Here is a 17,159-nt window from a genome sequence, read left to right as displayed (position 1 = left end):
CCGGTAGGATTAACACAGCAGGAGTCCCATTCAGAAGCAGGGACCCCCATTGTGTTAATCCTGATGGGAAATTCCCCCATGAGCTGCACTTGGATGTGATCGGGCCACATTCGGGCTGCGGTTTACCCACTCCAAGTGCCGGGCAGGGTGGTGGTGAATCATGCTCCATCCTGTATGCCAAAAAAGACATGAAAAAAATCTAGAAAAATAATATTTGTGTGCAAGGACTGAACACAGCTGTGGAAGATGAGTGTGCTTTAATGTATATGAGCCATTTCCTGTGTACTTCACATGCTAAATATATTGCATGGATATATGATACTTGGCCCATTACTAGCAAAACAATGCATAATGCTCTAACACAAAAGGGGATCAACTCAATCTATGCAACCTTTATATGTTGGAGTTAAGGCGTTTGCTTACGTGGCGTTTTCTTCGCTGCAGGTGGAATCCCGAACATCCACAGTGTTGTACAGACCAAAAGTTTTATCTGTCAGGTCCAGCCTAGTTTGATTTGTTAATGTAACCATTATCCTTTTAGCTCCAAAGAGAATGCAGGTTCTGCCATTTGCTGTGACAATAATAGGATTGTGGGGATGCAAGTTATTTGCATTTCTGAATTCTCTGGCCAAAGTTCCTTTCCTGATTATGTTGTCATATATTCCCTGGATAAAATAAAAATAAGTTATTGAAAGCAAAATACTCTATCACTGCCAGGATTCACAGAAAATGTTCATAATATAGGACTGACTGGTTCAGACGTACATGCTCATAGAGTAAACAAAACAATTATATATGTATCTGTTTTGCACAGGTTTCCATTTTTTGCAGAATAACTTCGGTTTTTACTTTGTCACATAAATGGCATTTTAAGGAAAAAAAGTCTTAAAGTATTAACATTCCTATAATTACAATAATAGTACAGTAATACCACCACTAATGTTTTTATATTTCTTTAAATATTCCACTGCAAAATACTTGAGCATGAATAACTTTAATGACCAGGATTCGAGTTAACACCGCCTTACAGTATACTGTAATTGTAATTTGCCCAGATTTACTAATGGAGTCCTTCTACTGTACTGTATACGGTATTGTTCCAAGCATCAGATCACAGTGTATATGACAATATAGATTTACCCGTGATGCTATGCCATAAGACACCTTCCCTTGAATAGATTGTAAGGTGTTTTTTGGCACTGGAAGGCGTCTTGTGGCATTGCACTGCTTAATAAATACAGTATGGACCATTATGTTGAATGACAGAATAAGGGTCTTTAACCTTATTTAAAACACAATGGGGAGGCTTTAAAGTCGGTGATTGCAGGGGTGACCGTAGGCTCGGTCCACAATCACTTTAAGTAACATCCTGTACTAGTTGTAATTCCGTTTCATCATCAGTGACCTCCATTCAACTAATCTTGTCCCATCTAGGGTGGGCCTGCTCAATCTACTAACAACATAGTGTATGGACTATAAAATCAAAAGGCCGTTAAAAAGGATATCAGAGTAATTACAGTGTTGTGTTTTTTTCTAAGAGTAAATAGTCAACATAGTGACTGTAAGTTCATGGAAAGGTCTTTCAAACTTTGTAATATTGTTAATGATAAAATGCAGAAATATGTTTTTGTACCTATCCGTATCTCACCTGTGTAATTCCTGCTTGTTTTAATGGATGATTTTGGTTTGCTCTGGGATCATTGGGTTGATCTGGAAAACAATACTGTACAATGTGTACAATGCAAATTACCCCAACCTGATTCGGACCTTAAAATCTGATTTACGGAAGTGGACATCCAAAAGGATATCCTGGATTGGACGTATCCATAGTGTCAAAATGAATTTACTCCCCCGTTTATTATACCTCTTCCAAACTCTCCCAGTGCCACTCAGTTGGAGGGACTTGCACTCACTTCAATCTGAAATATCCAAATTTATCTGGGGAGGTAAAAAACCGAGAGTAAGTAAATTAAATATGAAAAGATCTGTGGCGGCGGGCGGCCTAGCAGTACCCTGCCTGGTATCATATTACAAGGCGGCACAATTAAGTCAGATTGTACAATGGCATTCTAACCCAAAGTTAAAGAGATGGGTGGAATTAGAAAATGCTGCATGTGCACCTCTGGAACTGAGCAGCTTAATTTGGTTACCTAAAACGGCGCGAAAATTTACCGCCATGCCGCTCTCCTCGATGACCAACTCAGTGTCAATTTGGGAGTCTACGAAATTTCGGTATTCCCTTACGACAAAACATTCTATGGCAACACCCATTTGGAATAACCCTGATTTCGCTCCAGGTCTATCAGTCAGTAATATCTCAATCTGGAGACAGAGGGGCTACAATCGGATTAGAGATCTGGAGGGTCACGACAGAAAAATCAAAACATTCGACCATATCAGGGAAGAAAAAGAGATCCCTCACTCAGAATTCTTTAGATACCTCCAGATCAGGGCATTTTATAACAAACTTGCCCCATACCCCCTATTAACATCTTTCGAAAAGCTCTGTCTGGCTGAGACCGACACGAAGGGACTTACATCTCAGCTATACGGAGAAGTGATCAGTTCTGGTGAACATGAGCAGCAGATACCCTCATTCCGTTCTCAATGGGAAACAGATCTGGGAGAAAACTTAGAAGATGAAGAATGGAGCGCCATATATATGGCCACAGCGAAGAGCTCCATATGCACCACGCTCAAGGAGAACGCATATAAAGTCCTAATGCGATGGTACCTCACCCCACTGAAATTATCAAGGTTTGTGCCGGGTTCCTCTCCCCTGTGCCCCCGCCAGTGCGGAGGAACAGCCGACCTGTTACATATGCTGTGGTCTTGTCCACGGATCTCTCCACTGTGGGAAGCGATTAGACATTGGATACAGAGACTGTTCGATCTCACCATTCCCCCAGACCCGTGGTTGTTCCTACTGAACAGGCCATTGACGGGCCTTTCCAAAACAAATAACAAACTAATTGCCCATTTCGCAATTGCAACGCGGTGCGAGATCGCAGCATTATGGAAACAATCTGATATTCCAACCATCCCAAAGATTCGGAATCGAATTTGGTTCATTTGCCAGATGGAAAAATTAACGAGTTTAGTTAACGATACTGGTGACAATTTTCTAAAAGTCTGGACGCCTTGGCTGGCACAGACAGATATCCCGGGGATTGAGAGGTCCTCAATATGGCTCTGATAACAGTAGGTGCGTTCTCCTTGGGAGGGGCTTACAGGAAGTATTCTATTCACCCAGGACCCCTTATAGCAACATTATAACATAAGTAATAAGAGAGACGACTCAGCTTGCAAACATCTGCGATGCTTAGCACGGAGCCACGTGCCGCACATACTACCAATGCACTCCCCCTACCTCACCCCCAACCTACCCCTCTCCCCTCCCCTCCCCATCCCGCCTCAAATTTTTTTTTTTTTTTTTTTTTTTTTTCTGTGAGTATGTATTGTCTCCCCTTTTAAGTTGAGTTATATGTGTCTGTTTGTCCATTTAAGTAGAGTCGGCTTGGACTATATAGTCCACACCAAAGTACCCGGAAGACCGGGTCCCGAAGCACAGCAGGACCTCGTTGTTACTTATATAATTGTTAAAATATTGTTTGCATACAAGACAAAAGTATTCTGTAATGTATTTTATGCTGTCTTGATTCAATAAAATTTAAGTTATAAAAAAAAAAAAAATTCAATCCAAAAATACTAAATATTTTAAGGGGGAAAAAAGTAAATATTCAGATCTTTTGTCAATATAGGTTTTTTTTAATGGTTAAAGGAAAAGAGAAAAATGGAGCACTACATCCAGTGCTTTGGCTTACAAGCACTGGATGTAGTGCTCCGTTTTTCTCTTTTCCTTTAACCATTGATCTCTACAGACGGGTGCACACTCTCACCCCTGGACTATTGGATACAGTGGGCTCACTATACCTGAGGATGCACATCTCATGTGAGTTCATTCCTTTTGTTCTATACTTTGTGACTGGGAATCTGGACATTCATTGTATACTTTCCCCCTATATTTTGATGTTACACTAGTACTGGACACCGGCAGTCATCCTTACTACATTGCTTTGTGGGATATTTATATGCCAGTCATACATCAATTGGGGATCACCAGTTTCCAGCATTAACATTGATTATTGGAGGGGTACTCCTCAAAAGACTTTGCCACTATACTATTGAATACTGCTGCTTCCTGTTTTGGAGCACCATACAGCATTTGTTCTATCTTAGTTATTTTTTAATACTACTTGTAAATTGTTAAATCATAAAATAGAAAAATAAATGTCCTACTGATGAATCAGTAGTCGTGTGCTGCAGAAGCAAATGTATAGTACTGTATATCTCTTAAATACGACAGCATAAGAAGGGAGGAGAATAATAATATATGTATTGTTAAGAGGCGACATCAACATAAAATGTGCTTTATATGGTACAATGATGGTGCCAAAAGTTGCATGATATACAGCAGGCAATATTGGGTCAAAAAGAAAAATCTTACCATAACTCCAGACTAATTCTTTACCTGCAGCTGTGTGTGAGTTGTAACTGAAAAAAAAGAAAGAAATGGAAAGAGATGTATGTGACACCTGAAACGGAAAATTTTATTCTTCTTCAAATGTAAAGCTATGTTTAATTGTAATGCATCCCATTTAATATTGCTGTAATATTTCATTTGAAATCAAAGAAAAAAAGAAAACGGTGGCCATTACCGGGACTGAAAATATACACCAACTCGAGTGGGCCAAATGTGTCCTGAAGTTTGTGAATCAGCCGAAATGGGCAGTTTTATTTGACTAAAAATGCAGCAAAAACAGCAAGCTTCACAAAAGAGAACTGACAAGCATTACAAGTTAATGTGCATAGTCATGTAGGCCTTTGTTTACTAAAAATGCAGAAAATAATGGCACTCCAATAGTCTTATATGGAAAAATACAAAATGCATTAAACAAAATTCCGTTTCAGTCCAACCTCGGACCTTTGCCAAGATATAGAGATCACTCAGTGTAATACATACCCACGCCATGACACCACTAAAAACAATTCAGACCAAAACCTGGTACCTGTTTGCTAGGTAACAAAGTGCCACAAAGGAAACCAGCACCGAGTTAATCTAGCAAACCTAAAGTGCATATACATATCATAAAAATACATCTACAACCTAACGAAAAAACCTCAACTGTGCTATTTAAAAGCAATCTGCTCCAGCGGAGAATCCAAAAATGCATATATCTCATTTTGGGTTCTAAAACATTGGGGCAGATGCAGATATCTGCAGAGCCTGTAATAATAAAAGTAACCGGTATACTGTATTGTGGCAATTATAGAGAAGATCGTGCATGAATAGTTAACACATGTAAATCTATCACACACAAGAAACAAAGAAGCTAAAGAACATATGTTGCAAAGTAGATTCCCCATATATCATGCACAGTGGTCAAAACATAATATCAAAAGAAAATTTGCTACGTAATGTTACTACGTGTAGTTACTTACAGTAGCTATTACACCAGTGGTTTCCAACCTTTTTTTGGTCAATGAATCTTAAGTGAAATTCTGAGGAACCCCCAACCATCTCTAATAGCAACTCTGTGATCAAATGCATTGTAAATTCTTCTGAATTAAATACAATTGTCAAATGTCCAGAAAATTGCAAGGATCCAGTTAAGGGATGCCCGGGAACCCTGGTTGAAAAAAAAACTGCATTACACAGTCATCGTACGTACGGAAAAAAGGCTGTTGTAATAATAATGAATGCCATATATACCAGATGAAATACCAGAGTGAGGGACGGAAGTAACTATCCAAGTGCAGCGACTCCTATTGACCAAGGGTGCACAAACTTTCTGCGCTGCACCCCCCTGCCTGCTCTTCCCCAGTGTTGCGGTTCCCATTACCTTTAATCATGACATTGCCATGGTGACGGGCGTCAAATGACATCACGTGACCTACGGCGTCATTTGACTCCATGTGGCCATGGTGACACATCGCCCGAAGCTGGCTGAATTCAGGTAAGTGAGTTATAGAGGCCTCACACTGAAGAGCGTGGGGCCTCTGTATCCGCCGCACCCCGCACAAAAAGTCTTGTGCACCCCTGCTATAGCCGTCACGCGCACTATAATCGCGGCCTTAAGAGAGAGAGGCTGCAGCTTTAATGAAATTCAGCTGGGCAGGAATTCTTCTGTAACAACCACAGGGCAATAAACCTACTAGCCGAGAGGATAATATGAAGCAGTCTGTGTGTCTTTTCTGAGCCATTAACTCTGTGTACACTGGTTGCTATTCCTGCACGGAGTTGGTACAGAACTTTGGGGGGGGGGGGTGTACATAACTTGGGGGGAGGGCTCTTCTCTCTAAACTTCCCACCGTGACCGGCACATGCTTGGTAGACCTCAGGGTATAAGTTATTCTCCAAGACGAAGCGCTGATTCGAGCGTGAAACGCGTTGAGGGGGAGACTGTGGTGGAGCCTGTGTTCCATTGTGCGCTGAATAAATTCAAACTGGAAGTGCCTCCGACTTAGTCACTGGCTGTGGCGCCGGATTCCTTTCCCCGCATGCCATACACACAGAAGGCTGCACGCTTGGATCAGAATACAGAAGAAGACAGGACCGAGGTCTGGAAGTGAGCTTTTCATAGGTAAGATTAACCTTCCCAAGCTCTGACCTCATTTTTGGCCTAATTCAACTCCCTGTTTCTTTCCATGTGACTTTTATTGACACTATTAGTGCTGGATGATGGCTTGAGCGCAGGACAGTTTCCTAGATTGCTATAAGTTATTCTCACAGGGAAGGCTTCCCACATTGGGCAGTGCCAGGGTGTGTTAAGAGAGAGAGGCTTCTGATTGAATTGTAGGATGAGATAGTCAGGAAAGCAAGGTGTGATGATGAAACCCATGACCCCACAACAATCCAGCTTAATTGCCATACATACTGGATAATTGGCTGACAAGAACCAGTGGAAGAGAAAACATGTACAATTTTCACCGGACTTGAATAAGTGTGTTTACCTTAATTGCATTGATCATTTGTTTAAAATGTTTTTTTTTTTTTTTTTGCTATCCCCTTTTGATTTCAGAGAATTTGTCTTTTCTTCACTAGGTTGACTCGATCCGTAGAAGACATCAAGGTGTAAAAGTTATTTTCACAGTGAAGGGCATAAACTTAAATATAAATTGGATTAGCTGAATAAAGAACAGTGGTTGTCTTAGCCAAATTATCGAAGGCCTAATCACTAAGCAGAATCTAGTTATTAAGGCTTATTAGAGCGATGAAGTGTCAAGTCCTTCTTATCAGACTATATTATCCATTAAGAAGGACATGATGCTTAGCTGTAAGCCTTTAACATAAACTGCACATATAAGAAAGCAACATTGCAGAATTTAAAAAATGCAGCTGAAGTCAGTTCTAAGATAAGCAGCATTCCGGGCTACTTACCATAAAATATAATTGTCTCCTTTCTTTGTACCCTTGCAAAGTCCTGTTATTGTGGTCTTTAGCAATTTGAGTATTTTTACATTCTTTAGTTAAATTCCAGAAATACCAATTGCTGAAAATGTACCCCCGTGTGAGGTTAAAATTGCCTCTGCCATTCACAAAAATCAATCAGTTCAAAAGGGGCTGGAATGTCAGCTGACATCTCTCGCTCCCTTTTGTCCATCACCTGCAGTGTCCCCGATTAGACCTTCCAGAGCGTCAATGGCCGATTACTTATCAGCTCCTCCTCTGATCCTGACGAATGTCCTTCCCTACGTCCATGCATGTACGTCATTCCACCACACAGTCCTCAACCAATAATTTGGAATTGGACCATCCCTAAACTTATCACAGAATTGATCAACGGAGCATCCTTCATCCAGCCACCACTCAAAAGCAGACCTTTCCCTCCCCCCCCCCCTGGTTATTTCCAGTCCATCCATCGCCAGTATTATCTACTCCAGCATCTCTTCAAATCCAACCTCCCAGTGACCTTGCTCAGATCCTCAATCTCCTCAGCCACTGAAGCATTTGTATCCTTACAGTATGTCATCCAATGCCTCCTCTCTTTATTGACATCTCACGTTCTCCAGGAACACTAACTTTCCCATCCACTAGCCCATACCAGCCATCTTCTAAAAGGAAACTCAATCATTATTGATACAATGTAATCGTCTTGTGATACAGACATGGAGGCACCGCATTCTATGACTATGTCTGCCCAATTGGTACAGCAACCAGCAGTTTTTCCCTCTAGAAAAAGTGAATCATCAACTTATCAGCACCATACTCCAAATCAGTTCCAAGCATTAACTCCCTAATTCCTTCTGAAGAATTCTCCCTTCAATATACTTGCATAGACAACGCCATTCACTACAAGCATCTCGTAAAGGTTCCCGGTTCTGCATAGCAGACACTTCAAACGACTTCCAAGACCCTTGCTCTTTCATCTCCACGGTATTAAATGGGAGGATTCCAACTATCTTGCAATCCGCCATCAGTCGGCTCCAATAGTATCCCATATTGTGCGGGACATTTAAAGATGACACATAGGAGTGGCGGCCGCCCCAGACATTCACCTGAGTGGCCACACCACATGGGACATTTAAAGATGGCGTTGGGTCGCAGCCAAATGCCAAGCAGCCAATGTCCCATTTTGATTTTAAAGACAGATCTATGTACTGAAATTGGAGATATTATGTCACCATTTTTTTTTGCTGGCATCTATCTCACAGTGAATATATTCTTTAATAATTGTAATGTTAAATTAGACCAGTGATATCACACAAAACATGAAGTTAAGCAAAACATTTTCTCCAGGAAAGAATAAAATAAATAGTAACTATAACCTATGTATTTTTTCTTGAGCTTTCCTTATTATAAATATGTAAATATATCTGTAATGAGGGAGAGAGAGGGGATGGTGGAAAGAGAGGGGGAATGGAGGAGAGAGCAAGAGGGGTGGTAGAATGGCAACTGGGAGGGAGAGATGGGTGAGGGAGAGATAGGGGTGTGAGAGGAGATGGGGAAAAGAAGGGATGATTGGAGATAGAGGTGATGGGGGGAGAAAGAGGAGAGAGGAGGAGAGAGGAGGAGAGAGGAGGAGAGAGGAGGAGAGAGGAGGAGAGAGGAGGAGAGAGGAGGAGAGAGAGAGAGAGAGAGAGAGACACACACAAAACAAACATTGTTTCCGGCACGCACAACCAGAATAGCTGGCCTGGTTGCACATGAAACTGAATTGGATAGTGAAAAAGCAGAAAAAATTCAGTCACTCATGGGACTTCAAACAAATGTAAAACAATCATTTATTTAATCAATGTTTCAGCTTATACGGCATCCTTGAGAAAGGCTTACGAGATAATGTCCCAAGATACAAACAGTATGTGAGAGACAGTAGTCCTAGCAAAGCTCACTAGGTGATGCAGCTCTAATTTAGTAGTCCTTTTCATTACTGGAGCAGGATGTTTAGAAGATAACAGCGCAAAAACACTACTTTAATAATTTAAAACAATAAAAGGAGGTACAGTATATACTGTAGAAACACCCACAGAAAATATCTGGGTTATGACATTTTGATGAACTGCACTGGCCACCGCTGCAATGCTGCAATGCTGCAATCCCACTAGTGGTTCCTTGTGTCGCTCTCAGTTGTGGGGGAACCCTCTCAGCATCTCTGTTTTGATGGAAATCCCCTTGTGTAGCCTCATGGTGGTCCGGAATGATGACGTCACTCGAGGGAAGCCGGCATGGCTTTGTGCATAAATCCAAAACGTATTTAACTTGTGGCTTCAAACATAATATAATAAACAGTGCATACAACATTGAAAGAGAGAATGAATTTAAGAGTATACAGTAGATATGCCCTAATTCATAGAAAGTGCAATGGGAAGAATATCAACGTAGAGGTGAATGAACCGTATGCTGCATAGTGCTGTACATATAAAGGCATGTGCACACATACTGTATATAATGAACCAATTAGATTGTAAGCTCCTCGGGGCAGGGACTCCTCTTCCTTAATGTTATGTTTGTCTAAAGCACTTATTCCCATGATCTGTTATTTATATTATCTGTTAGTTATTCGATTACCACATGTATTACTACTGTGAAGCGCTATGTACATTAATGGCGCTATATAAATAAAGACATACAATACAATACAATACCAATTGAATTCACTTGAATAATATACAAATATATAATGATGAATAAAAGGACTGACATTTATATATGTAAAGTGTAGGTATGTATGTATGTACATAAACCCAGCACTGAAAAACAAATGTGATGTAACTGTGACCATGAGAAAGAAAATCATGAAACACCAAAGTCTGACGCAGGATATGTGAATTGTCACAAGACCCCTAAAAACCCAACTACCACATTCATAAGTGCATCACACACCACCTGCACATTAGGGGATTGATAATGTCTACGGTTGAGTAATGTCTCTTCCCTTTCGTGTGGTGGTGCAAGTGCTGCATGCATGCAATCAATTGCACACATCATGTTTGGTAGCCCTGCTATTTCATAAAAGACTAACAATGCATTTTTATGATCTACATGCATGGTCGTTGTATATTCATTTCAATATATTCTGCTGTTTGTTTGCTGTTTGTGCTATAGCATAAAGTTGTTGATTTATGGGTCTCCATAATGGAAGCTGGCCTACAATCTGGACTGCTTTTATGTTTTAATTAAGAGACCCAGTATAACTATAAAAGTGGTGCACATACTGTACTGTTAATTGCCAGAAACCCATGAAGCTGACAGCAAGCCATTGCTCTGCTCATAAGGTTATTGTCTGATGTTTTCACCACGTAGTTTATAAAATCTACAAGTAGAGTATGTAGAGTATGTAAGGACTATATGTAAATGAGAAACGGTGGGGAATAATGGAAGACATACTAACAGCTTCTGACCATATATAGCCCAGCTTGTCCAAAACTCCCTCAATTTCAATAAGGAACGGATAGGTAAAGCAATTTAGATTTTTCTTATTTGGTTTAGAATTTGAGACATTTGCAATTTTTTTAATCCCCCCTACCAAGGGGAGGAACCAAGATACACACAACTAACATGTACATACACAACCAACACACCATTCACATGTAACACAATTTTCCAGCCACTACTTAGCTGCAGTCAGCCAGCTAGCTACAGTATGATGAACCCAGGAGGCTTCACGCTGGAAACTCACATGCAGGGAAGTCACTTGAGCCAGTCATGTGACCCATCCCAATGCATTGTGAGGTGCGCAACTGCAGACATAGGGATGATTAACAGATATGGAGTCTGGGGAAGAGGAGGAGCTGTAACCTTTTTAACACTGCCTCTAAGTTGGACAACTGCTCCTCTGTATTTCTAACAGTTATTACCATATTATTTATTTATAAAATATTTTACCAGGAAGTAATACATTGAGAGTTACCTCTCGTTTTCAAGTATGTCCTAGGCACAGAGTAAGACAAATAATACATGGTTACAAATACAGTTACATAAATGAACAGGGTATACATTATATACAAGACATTGCGTGCACAGTTAAAGAAAATATGATCCAGACTACAGATCAATAGTTCTCTGCCAAATAGCTGGTGCAGGAGCTACTCAAAAAACCAAGCAGTTATAACCTGAACAACCGAAGATGGGTGTTCACTATGACCATGGCTTTTGATTGTTCATCTAAAGGCAACTACAACTTCTACTGTGTGGTCCACTTGGGTAAGGATTGTTTGAGTAGCTGCTCAATTTCGACCTGTATTGTACTTTAGATATAATGGAGTATGGAACTGGGTGAGCTTTACAGAATTTCAATTGAGCCTTTACTTTTAGCTTTAGGGATGTGGTGAACCCTTTTTAATCCTTTCAAATCCTTCATGATATTTGCATTTCAGAGTCTTCCGTAACATGGATGACAGCTATTTGTTTCCAGTCTAGGGGTAAGGCATTGAGCTAATTTCAACCAAAAGTCCTTCCATCAGAGACCACGTATAACGGTAGTGTGGCCTGATGGTTATTATGGGCAACTATTAGAAATAGTTTCCCTTTTGGCTAAACATGGTATTCCGCAAACATGCGCATTATTAAGTTGGGTATGCTGGAGGCAGGACTTAAATAGTTCCTGTGGTATGATAGTCCTAGGTGCACCTATGTTCCTACCCCCCTCCCTCCCCCCTCCCATGTGTATGCTGTTGACTTCAAGGGTGGGATTCACTCAAATAAGTGAGATAGTATGTATAGATACATTATTCACATTTAAAATGGCTATAAGTGGCTCATATTCCTCTAGCAAATGTAACCCCCATTCCCCAGCTATGAATGGTGGCACATCAGATTAGTCCATAAAACATAATTGTTGAGTTTTAGATGGTGCATGGGTAAGTGCTGTCTGTATGAAAGCGCAGAATAGAAATGGGTGCCAGGAACTTTTATAAAACAAAAGTGTTTATTGAGCAGACATCCCAAAACAGCTCACATTGAAAGTCACAATATAATACATGTGGAAAAGTAGAAGAGGTCAGGGACATCATCTTCTGGTAGATTCTGGTCCTAACCAGAGGAGGTACATAGCCTAAGTTACCTGTTGCATAGGGACTTAGTGGAATAGCTTGCATTGAGACAGTGGTGCGAGAAATAGACTGGCTAATTGGGCCAATCCAATACTGTAGGTGTACAGGTTATAATGGAGCAATCCTATAAGGACAATGCGGCATCCGTCTCCTGCTACTAAGCTTCCTGATCCTCTAACAGGCACTAACTGAAGATCGGAACATATTTCTTAACTGGAAAATAATAATGACAATAGACAAGCTAGCTGCAGACTAGACACATATAAACTTATACTGGTGTACAGGACTTACAGTGAGGACCCAGTCAGAACTCTGAAGAACCTGTTTCCAGAACAAAGGGTGGGGATATATATACTGTTCGTTCTGACATCATTCATCACATGGTAACTTTGGGAAGTGAAGTAATTTACGTGAGGCCACATAGTTAACCCTTTAATGTAATTGACCCTATATATAAATGAGTAGCCATCCAAGAGGGGGTTACACAAAAAATCATGTTCACGTTGCACACCATGAAGTGAATGATGTGAGTTACTGTTTCTCCTTTGTTGGAAGCTAGTTGCCTTAGGGTAAGTGATCTGATTGCCTTGCAGGCATGTTGAATGCGGCCCCATTTCTTGCAGTGTCAGCATATCTTGCTGTGAAAGCGGCAATCCCCTGCAGGCTGCCTCCATATTTAGTGCATGAGTGGACCTTTGTTTACCACTAACTGTCACATAACACATATCCTCTGCAGGTTTGCCGGTCCCTGTTGGAGCTTAAGGGCAGCCCTGACTGCTGTTTCCATGGCAACTGCCAGGTCTAGAGCTCTTTGAAAAGTGAGGTCTGATTCAGCCAGTAATCGTTTCTGACTTGCTGCGTGATTTAGGCTGCACACCAATTGATCATGGAGTGTATTGTTTAGACTCTCCTTAAACTCAGTGTTTCACAAAGCATATAATCATTTATTGTCTCCCTGTTTTTGATCCTGCTTTTGGAATCTAAATCATTCAGCAATAAGGATTGACTTTTGGGAAATATGTATATTTACAATTTGCACAAGTTCTTGAAAGGTTTTAGAAGATGGTTTTACAGGTGTTAAAAAGGTCCCTAACTAATCCATATGTTTTACTGCCTACCAGGCTAAGATATGCAAGGACTTGCTTTTCTCTGTTACAGTATGTATGTATGTCATTTACACACAAAACTGTTTCAGGTACTTCACATAAACCAAGCATGATTCATGGTCGTTGTACAGAGGAGTTATCCCTGTTCAGAAAATGTGCCTCTAATCCAGCAGTGTGGTGGTTAACTGCTGGTAGTCAATTAACAAACACCACCTGTCTGATTAGATTGCTTAGAAAAGCCTGTCTTTTGAGACAGGAAGAGAGATTGTGCCTGAATCTCACACAACTTGTGAGACTGAGCATGGGGACAGTTGTCTTGAGCCTGCCAGAAGAAACAGCAGTGCTGCTTTCAAGACACAGGGGACACTTCTAAACCTGAATGCTGACAAACCCTGAGGAAAAGGTAGCAACCAGGAACAGAAAAGATTTTCCCTCCAAACCACAAGGAACAGATAAGACTTTCATTTATAAGACTTTTTATATCTGCTCATTTCAAGATATATGTTTGGGGCTGGGAGACATGCTTATCTAAAGGGAGTTGTGGACTGCATAGTATTTCACTAGAAATACTCCCAAGTGAATAGAAGCTTTGTTTACCCCTTTTTTGGATGGTTTCCTGATGTTAAGGAAACAGGCGCAATAAAAGCCTTATTTAATTTCACCATAACCAGTCTCCCTTGCATACCTCTGTGAGCGTCCGCCTACATATGGCGTCAGAAGTGGGACGAGAGGTGGTTCTTGAAGTTAGAAGGGACCCGGAGTTTGGCCTGTGAATTTTTTTGTGCTTTTTGCCTACAAACAGCCTGAACAAAGATCTCATGCAGCAGAGACAGAGTTAAAGGGACACACCCAGGCAGGAAACTTACACTGCACTGAAACTTACAAAACCACAGATGGACTCTTTTTCCCCAATCCCAAGAGGAGAGAGCGAGAGACTGCTGAAGCAGGTAAACCTTATTTGCCTATCACAAATAAAGTGTAATATGGTCATTGAAATAGGGGTTTTTCCTTCCAGCTGTAGTCAGGGTTCAAGAAGTAAGTTAGCCCTTAAAAGGGATAGGCGTTTGTTGTTTTCAAATGTTTCGCTGAAGCAGTGAATACAGATGGTGACACGCGAGCGGTACTGATTCGGCAAGTAAAGGCTGCCACACCACATAGGACTACCAGTTGTGAATGGAGTATATGCAGAAAAGTGTGAAAATTGATGCAACACTGGGCTGAAGCAGGGGAATTTTCAGTAAACAAGTGCTGATGGTAAAATTGCCTACTAGAAAAAAGGAATTGCTGAGCTGTGTAAAAGGTATCCCAAAGTGTGAAGAGTGAATGTCATAATACCCAAAGTTGAGACTGAACTCAAGCAGAAAACCACATTATTTGGCTGAAGCAGAGAGATTGCACCTAGCAAGTAAATGGTGTAAAGCAAATAGACGTTTTTACCTAGCAACTGCATATCCTGTATACCTGATGAGAGAAAATGAGTGCACAGAACTGCTGATATTGTAAAACATACCCAAGAAAGAAAAGTCTACAGAGATGCCTGCTAGAGCTACTACCTCTACAAGCAAAATATGCCCACCTGTAGGACTACAACCATTTTGGGTTCTAGCAAATACAGTGGCAACAGCTGCAATAGCGCCTCCTGAGGTCAGGAAGAAAATTACACCTGATAGCCTCAAAATGGAGGACAAGATGCAGTGTTCCTGTAATGAACCCTGCCCCACGGAAGAGTGGCCCTTCCAGTCCAATAAAGAGGAAGACACCTCTTACGGGGAACCCGAACCAAGTCACACCCACAAAACACCCCAAGAATGGTGGGGGTGCCTGAACTCGGCACGAACCGAAAAGACCGCTCCCTATGATGACGAATATGATCAGCAGGAGAAAGAGTGGGAGCAGTGGATCACCGAAAATTTCCGTCAGCTATTACAGTTGCTAGAAAAGCCGGGTGGATCCAGTGACGCTGCTAAAATTTCAAATGAAGATGGAGACCCCAGTATCCCTGAAGGGACAGTGTCAACCAAAACAAAAAGGCGAAAAAAGAAAAAGAAAAGCGGTTCTGCACTTACCGTGGAAGGAACAGACACGTCCGCAGATCCTGTGGAGAAAAAGGGGGACCGAGATGCCCTGTAGCCTAAAGAAAATGAAGAATTCGTCCCGCGGATAACCGAATATCCAGAGGGCCCAAGACAGAAGTCGTGTACCCCAAAGAAGTGTCTGTCCGGTGCCAACAGTGAGGAACCCTCAACCAATCATCCCAGGGAAGCGGAGCCGGAACCAGTGAGTGACGATCCCTTGACCAGCCCTGAAGACACCCTGAAAATTGCCAGGCGTGACTGTGATCTACTTCGGGAACAATTGAAACTTTAGAGAGAAGATAATGCTGAGTTACAGAAGACGGTGCTTGCAATGTACTCTGAATCTGGAACAGAATTGGACGATCTCAAGACTGAGCTAAATACTGCAAACGCTACTATTTCCGCCATGGATGAAAAGCAGAGCCAATCTGATAAAATTATGGCTAAGCTGAAGCGGAAGTATGAGGAGGCACTAAAGCAGATGACAGTCTTTCAGCAAGAGGTTCACACTCTTCGCGTAGAGCTGAATGCCTCACAACAAGAGGTCAACAGTGTCCGGACAGAGGTGGACGTATCTCAGAAAGAGGTTCAGACACTCCGCAGAGCACTGGATGCCTCACATCATGAGACCAACAGCTGCCGCACAGACATGGAAGTCTCCAGAAAGGAAATACACAGTCTCACTGAGGAGCTGGACATATCTAAAGAAACTATTGTCAATCTTAATACAGATCTTAAAGTCTCTCAGAAGGACCTTCAGACCCTCAACCTAGAGAAGGAAATCTCACGCCAGGAGACTGTCATTCTCAAAGCAGATGTGAATAAATGGAAGGAGGACTGCAAGGAGGCCCTGAATAGTACAGAGACTGGAAAAGGAGAAAATTTAAGATTAAAAAGAGAAAACTTAAAACTGGATGAAGAAAATTTTCATTTGACAGACGAAGTCAAGGAAATAAATAGACTGTTGGAAGGTGAGAAGTTTGAAGCAGAGCACCGACTGCAGAACCAACTGCAAGGTCTGCGTACGCACCTCCAGATGTCCAAGGAGAAGCAGCGAACTCTGCAGGAAGACAATCTGCAGGCTGTTAAATAAATACAAGTGCTGCAGGAACGTCTGATAACCCAGTATGTCCCCGCAAAGCAGCATGAGAAACTGAAGGCTACCCTCAGCATCACCAAAGTATCGCTAAAGGCAAAGCCTAGAACCCAGGTGACTCGGCACAAAAGGGAGCACAAGAAGTTCCAGAAACTGAAACAAGTAACTGTGGCCCAAGCAAAGAAGTTCATAGTGCTTCACAATGCTGTGAAAATGTGGAAGCAAGCTCAAGAAAAACAAAGTGTACAGATACATTTCCTGAGAAGAAACTTGCAAGACGCACTCAAAAAACAGGGATCTCTCGCGGATGAGATTACAGTTCTACAAGGA

At 41.5% G+C, this 17,159-nt stretch overlaps 1 protein-coding gene across 1 annotated transcript in view; it reads right to left on the bottom strand.

Moving 5' to 3' along the window:
- Positions 1-17,159, bottom strand: part of LOC142490337 (V-type proton ATPase subunit S1-like protein) — a 69,882-nt gene that overhangs the window by 33,185 nt on the left and 19,538 nt on the right. The window contains exons 2-4 of the mRNA XM_075592505.1: positions 4,508-4,554; positions 1,649-1,710; positions 424-665 (exon numbers count right to left, since the gene is read on the bottom strand). Coding sequence (XP_075448620.1) covers positions 424-665; positions 1,649-1,710; positions 4,508-4,554 — 351 coding nt within the window. The remainder of the gene's footprint in view (positions 1-423; positions 666-1,648; positions 1,711-4,507; positions 4,555-17,159) is intronic.

The sequence above is a fragment of the Ascaphus truei genome, chromosome 1 (assembly GCF_040206685.1).
Source record: "Ascaphus truei isolate aAscTru1 chromosome 1, aAscTru1.hap1, whole genome shotgun sequence".
Lineage (NCBI taxonomy): Eukaryota > Metazoa > Chordata > Amphibia > Anura > Ascaphidae > Ascaphus > Ascaphus truei.
This window is presented reverse-complemented; position numbering and strand designations above follow the sequence as displayed.